The 6,852-nt window shown below is 28.8% G+C and overlaps 2 protein-coding genes across 2 annotated transcripts; both read right to left on the bottom strand.

Moving 5' to 3' along the window:
* Positions 1-982: 982 nt before the first annotated feature.
* Positions 983-2,742, bottom strand: LOC116403719 (helicase SEN1-like). Its single transcript, XM_031885254.1, has 3 exons — positions 2,433-2,742; positions 2,011-2,272; positions 983-1,398 (listed from the first exon to the last, which is right to left on the bottom strand). Exons 1-3 carry the CDS (start codon positions 2,668-2,670, stop codon positions 1,167-1,169), a joined length of 732 nt encoding a protein of 243 aa, XP_031741114.1. The 5' UTR covers positions 2,671-2,742; the 3' UTR covers positions 983-1,166.
* Position 2,743: 1 nt separating this feature from the next.
* Positions 2,744-5,670, bottom strand: LOC116403825 (probable helicase senataxin). Its single transcript, XM_031885444.1, has 4 exons — positions 5,354-5,670; positions 4,081-4,617; positions 2,934-3,986; positions 2,744-2,758 (listed from the first exon to the last, which is right to left on the bottom strand). The coding sequence occupies exons 1-4, from the start codon at positions 5,474-5,476 to the stop codon at positions 2,744-2,746; spliced, it is 1,728 nt and encodes a 575-aa protein (XP_031741304.1). The 5' UTR covers positions 5,477-5,670.
* Positions 5,671-6,852: the final 1,182 nt, after the last annotated feature.

Below are 6,852 nucleotides of genomic sequence, written 5' to 3'. Positions count from 1 at the left end.
ACTGTGTTGACCGCCTAACACACTGAAGTGATTTACCTTAAACTCAATTTCTATTATTGAACTACAAAGTATTTATATTGCATGCTTAATTTGGCGAAATGATTGTAACTCGTTAAGGCAACAACTTTGACTTATTAAAAATATTGATAAAAAAACCCCTCACTAGACACTTATGTCTAACCTTTCAAATGTTTTGTTTCATCTTCCAGATAGCAAATGACATCTAATGTTGAACTTGCAGTCTTGAATGCCTATTGTGCCATCCGTGAACGCATCATTTTTTGTAGTGGTCACATCAACTCGCATAGCTTGTAAATATTAGATAAGAAGGGTCTCAATGTTTTTTTTAGTTGTGTATAGTTAGTCTGAAAGAAACTTTGTATTAAGTACATGATGTACCCTGTTAAATGAAAGATCTATTAAGTCTTCCCCTTTCATTTTGAATTCATATTCCACATTTAAGCTTAATAATGTCTTTAATTATGCTTACTAGGCGTTCTGCGTGTTATCTCGCGGAGAGGCTCATGTAGCTAGGATGTCTAAGTGATCACGTCTCCACCTGATCACATAAAGTAACTTATGAGACAAGGCATGGTAGTTACAAATTCTTTCACATTTTCTCATACACACAAAAGACTCCTAAACACAACTTAGTTTTTGCAAACCATTTTTTATAATGATTTTATTTATAAATTATTTACTTTGTTTCGATGTCTAATCACATCGTAGAAAAGATTAGTAACAACTCTTTTTTTTTTGTTTTATTTTAAAATTAACCTATTTTTAGGATGTCGAGCACGTGGTGACACATGCAAACAATTTAAATTATAAATACCTACGTAAACTTTGCAAATACTTTTAAATTGTACTACATTTATGCTATCATTTTTGGGTTAGATTTTCAAATATGTCATTGCCCCTATATATATATATATATTGTTTGCAAATGGTAAGGAAAAGTAGGAGGACCTCACAACCGAGGTCAAAGCAAATATAAAAAACATAACCCGAACAATAAAGATCACCAACAAACTAAAAACAGAAACAGACCATGAGACTGAAACAAATACTATCAACAAACTAAATGCATGGCACTGTATATATACCATTAACAAGCTAAAAACTTAACACCCATTAACCATAATCTTCATAAGTGTAAATAGAAATCAAACTCTTCCATAGACGTGATTACTGTTGTAAATATTATCAAGTTTGAGGATCTCCTGTTTGATATCAGACATTTGCCAAGTTTTCATCATTCTCATTTCATTTGCCAACTCTTTGTTCTCCTCAACATTAAAGAAACATCGGCGAGTCTTGGCATCATCAATAACATCTCTCCACTCTGAATTGCTCTTTCCTAAAGTTTTTGCATCTCCCACGATCCAAAGGCAGAACCTAAATAAATAATACACACATAAGAAAGCTAATGAAAAAAAAGCTAACATATATATATATATATATATATATTGTTTTAAACAATCTTCACAATGTTTTTCTTTATATGGTATTGAAAGGAAAGACCATGGAAAGGAAAAAAATTAGAATTTTATTTATAAAATTTTACCCAGTAAGTCTAATAAATCTTTAAATTTGAACAACAATCTCATTTAGCTAAGTTCAATGACTCACTTTGCATGTTTGAAAGTTCATAGACTCATTAAATACATGGTTATAAGCTAAAAAACTTAAGTAATTATATTAGAATAATAAAACTAACTAAAAGTTTAGAAGTAAACTTGTATTTTAAAAAAAAAATAAAAGGGTGAATTCCAACATCTTTTATAGCATTGAAAGTATGACAATAGAGAAGCTAGACCATTCCTATTGCTAAGAGTACAACATTTAAAAAAGAAAAAACAAAACTGTTAAATTACAAGTTTAGGTCTAAAACCTTTTAAATAAAAAAGGAAATTAAATGTTTGAAATTTAAATATTCAATATGTGTTTATATATATATATATATATATATAAGGAAGTAAATGGATATATAATAGTAGTATAGGGTACCTTGCTCTTGTGAGAGCAACATTGGTTCTTTGTTTATTTGAGAGGAATCCAATGTTGTGTCCATTGTTGGATCTAACTGTAGATATTATGATTACATCCTCTTCACCACCTTGAAAACCATCAATTGACTTTACTTTTACTCCAAATCCTTCGTTATTCTTCTTCTCATATTTTCTTCCAAGTTTTTCTTGAATTGATGAAACTTGTGCATTGTAAGGAGATATTATCCCAATGCTAATATCTTTCTTGTTTTTGCACCATGCTGTATTTCAATGAAAGCCCAAACTAGTTTAGATTTTACATAAACCCAAGTTCCAACTCGTATTATATATATATATATATATATATATTATATATATAATATATATATATATATATATATAATATAATATTCAACAAAGAGTTGAAGTTGACATACATACCTTTGTAAAGCATTTGGATAATTTGGGTAACAACAGTTACCTCAACCATATTCTTCTTGCTTTGTCCATCACCATTGCTTTCTTCTTCTCCACCACAAACATTGATAAAAGAATATGGACCAAATAGAGGACTTGGAAGGTATTCTTTTTCATACTCTTTATTCATTACAATGGAAGCATCCATAATCTTATTTCCATAAAATTTTGAATTTGGGAAGTAACTCACCAATGGATGCATCCTATATTGTGTATCTAATAGGTGCTTTGAGTATCCTATTAAACTTAGCCTCTCATAAAGGCTTCTACCGAATTTAGCTCTCACAAACCTAGTACAAAAAAGATATATCATTAGTTTTGATATTATTTCAAATGAAGAATCCCAATTAAATGAGACTATTAGAAATTTGAAATATATGTATAAAAGATTTGAAAATATGTTTAATAGATTCATTAACATTTAATTATGTGTCTAACCCATATGGGATATAATTAACTGCATACCTTGCTCTTTACTGTTGCTGGTAATTGGAACTCATCGCCAACAAGAATAGCATGGCTTATATGTGGAAGTTGCAAAGGTATAAGGGATTCACATTCCTTCAATTGTGCAGCTTCATCAACAACAACCAAATTCAGTGAATTCTTTTTCACTGAGTTTAATTTGAAGGAATTTGATGTTGTGCTAAAAATCAATGAAGCTTTCTGAAAACAGAACTTCTCAATTGAATTCTTGCTCAATTTACTTGGAACTTCAATTTCATCAAGAGAAACCAAAAGTGTCCTCAAAACCAACAAAAAATGACACTTCAAATCAATCAAAGCTTCTCCCATCGTATCATCATCATCATAATTATAATTATTTTTACTCAAGAGTGTCCCAATGTCACAAATAAACCCAACAAGAATCTCCAATTTTTTCCAATTATGCTCCATAATCACTTGCTGAGGTATATGAGTTGTGAAAATATGAACACATTCTAAGAGTGATGAAACATTTGATTTGAACATTCTCTTCAGTTTTGATAGCTTGTTCTCTTGGAAAATCCCTATCATTGATGATATTTGAAACTTCAAACCATATTGTCCTAAACACTTGAAAAGTTTTTCAACCCTACGGTCCAAATAAATGTCTTCCAATTGATGAGAATAATCAAATTTAAGCCTATCTTTGTTCCCAAACAAGAGCAGTTCTCCCAAAGGGCAAAAGATGGCATTTCTACTTAGGGAATCATGTTTAAGTAACTTCAGAACTTGAGAGGCAAGATTTGTAATGGCAACATTTGTGGGTGCACAAGCAAGAGTCCTAATCTGGTGATTTATTGCTAAGATTTTCCAAAGTAATATACTTGTGGTTTTGGTTTTGCCTGTCCCTGGTGGACCCCATATAAGCTCTATTGAAGGTTTGTGTTGGCATTTAACCTTTCTAATGCAACTTTCTATTGCTACTCTTTGGGATTCATTCAGTGATAAAGATGCTAACCTTAGTGTTGCCATATCTTCAGTTGAATCTTCTCCATCAGTTTGATTATTGCACTGTTTGCAAGTTTTATTATCCTGTGACAAAATAACCAAAAACTCTAATTAATCACTTTCAAAACTTCACATAGTTCCCAAAATAACCTTAGTGTGAAGTATATAGAAAACTCACCATTGACATAGTTCCCAAAACGTGCTTGACGATCCCGCCACTAGAAGAACATTGTAACGTCTTCCATATCCTCAAGTTGGTAGTCAGATTCATAAGAAAAACAATGAAAAGTGGTGTTGATTTAAGTTGATCCATGCTGTTGGAAATATGAAGCTTGAGATGAGTAGGGGTATTATTATCATTAACTTGTCCTAACCAAGCAAAAGCCCAATTAAGCTTTGAGCTTTTCTCCAAATAATCACTTGTAATAGTTTGAGGGTCAACGTCCAAAATGACAAAAAAATCCCCTGGAAGTGATTTGTATGGTTGTTGTCCCTTCCCACCATAAGTGTTTCTCCAAGAGCTAACATTAACATTGAACAAGATTTTGTCCTTTTTTGTGTTTGAAGTTTCAATGGAAATCACTTGTGAGAAAGGTGCTTTTTGAATTGTCTTCAAATTAGAACACAACTCAGCTCTTGTTTCTTCTAACAAAGGGAATATATACGAGCCTTTATATTGCTCCTCTGTTTCAAATGATTTTGGGATCTTTCTTACCTGTTAATTCACTTTTTTAGTCCATAATATCAATATTATATATACTAAAATCTATCCATAAATCAACATTCACAATCATTTTAATCCTTCCTTTATTCTATTTCATAAACAAATCAAAATCAAATAACAAAAAATACCACTAAACTTTATATTTTACTTCTCAACTACCCCTAACACCCAAAAGGTTTCAATATCTTTTTTTAACTTTTTTTTTTTAATGGTTTTTTTAACATACTCTTACTTTAATTAGTTTAGGGGTGAAAGTTGTTAATTTAAATTTTCAAAAGTTTCTATAATGCCACAATTCTTCTTAAACTTTCTTAGAGTCTTTAACAACATGCATACCAATCGTGGTATTTTTAGAAACAATTCTACTTTGTTTCAAAAATATTTTATTTTTTTTAAATAAGAAATAATTTTTAAGAACATTTTTAAATATATAAAAAAAGAAAAAATATATATTACAAAATAAGAAAAAAATTTACAAGTATAGCAAAATATAGATATAAAGAGTTTATCAATACTAAATTCTATCTCAATAGAAGTCTACTAGTGATAATAAAGATGTAATTAACAAGAAAGTTTACAAGAGATAGATTTTATTATTTTTACAATTGTTTTAAATTGTCGTCTAGTCTTAGAAATGGTACAAAAAAATAAAATAAAGGAAGAGTATAAACCAAATTAACAAAAAGAGAAAAAGAAATAATAGATAAAAGAGAGAGAGAGTGGGTACCTTGGGTTTGTAGATGTTTTGATTGAAGACATTGTTAAAGTCCCAAGAAAACAAAGCATCAATAAGGCCATTAGAATCCTTGTGATTACTACCTTTGTTGCTTAATCCTCCTTCTGCTTCCATAATATTGAATGTTGTAGAGAGTGAAAGAGTAAGTATGAATGTTTAGTACAAATATAGAGGTAAGAAAGTTGTTTATATGCGAGTGAATGAAAAATATGAGAAGCAATAACACAAATTTATAATAAGTCTTAGTAGTGATTCTGATGATCATAAAGGAAAAAAGAATGTTGAGAGATGGAGGAAAACCCTTTGAGAAGGAAGCGCGGGGAGACTCTAAATATTGACTTGGAAGTTAATAACAAATATATAAAAGGAATACAGACCTTAGTTTCCAACTTATTTCCCATTCCCTTCATTTCTTCTTCTCTTTCTTTTTCTTTTCTTCACATTGACTCCTACTTTACCTATATATTCACCAATCACTTCTTACTCTTTCTTTATCATTTCCTCACTCACTTCTATTACAATTTTCTTTTTGCAAATTTCTCTTTCTCACAATATTATATTACCATTTTTCTTTTTCTTTTTTTTTTTTTTGCCTAAAAATTGAAATAACGAAGCATTTTTAGCCTTTTTTTTTTGTTTTCTTTTCCTTTTCACCAAAATTTTGTTGTTTCTTTTTAGTTTTACCGATTTTGTTGCTTAAAATTTCATATACAAAGGAATCAAATTTTCTTGTTTCTTTTTCATTTTACCAATTTTGGTTGCTTAGAATTTCAAATACAGTGATATATATAAAATTTAAGTTCGGTTTGGAATTCATGTTTATATCATTGTTTTAAATAATAAAATTGTTGAAAATATTTTAAAATATAGTAAAATATAATTGTTGATACGATAGAATAGTAGTTATGAGTGGTAAAGATTAACATTTTTTATATTTTTTATATTTTAATTTATTTTATTATATTTGAAAATAACCCTATTAATTTTAATTTTAGAGTCTTCCAAATTAAGACATAAGTTAGTATACTACGGAATTGAGTTTTTAAAATATATATAAACTTTGAATTAATTTTAGCTCAATTATGGTTGTTTTATTTGTTTAAGTTATAAAATTAGTTATGAAGAACCCTGATTTAGTAAGCATAAAAGAAGAAAATTTAGAAAAATCACTTCATTTTTTTTTAATATTTTAGATAATTTCATTTCGGAATTTTAACTTCTAAAAACTAAAATGGTATACCATATTATATTATAAGATGGACTCGTACTTTTCAAAATTTTCAGAGAGGTTGTATATGATTAATTCTATTATGATAATATTATAATTAAAATTATTCTTCTATCATTTTTTATTTTGTGATTTTGTTCGAAAATTATTTCCTCTTAATTGTTCTTTCACTTATCATTCTCTCTCTTCGTCCATTTATTCTTTCATTTTGCATTGTTTTTCATATATTCTACATAATTTAATAATATCTTACATATACTTA

The sequence above is a fragment of the Cucumis sativus genome, chromosome 5 (assembly GCF_000004075.3).
Source record: "Cucumis sativus cultivar 9930 chromosome 5, Cucumber_9930_V3, whole genome shotgun sequence".
NCBI classification, from domain to species: domain Eukaryota; kingdom Viridiplantae; phylum Streptophyta; class Magnoliopsida; order Cucurbitales; family Cucurbitaceae; genus Cucumis; species Cucumis sativus.
This window is presented reverse-complemented; position numbering and strand designations above follow the sequence as displayed.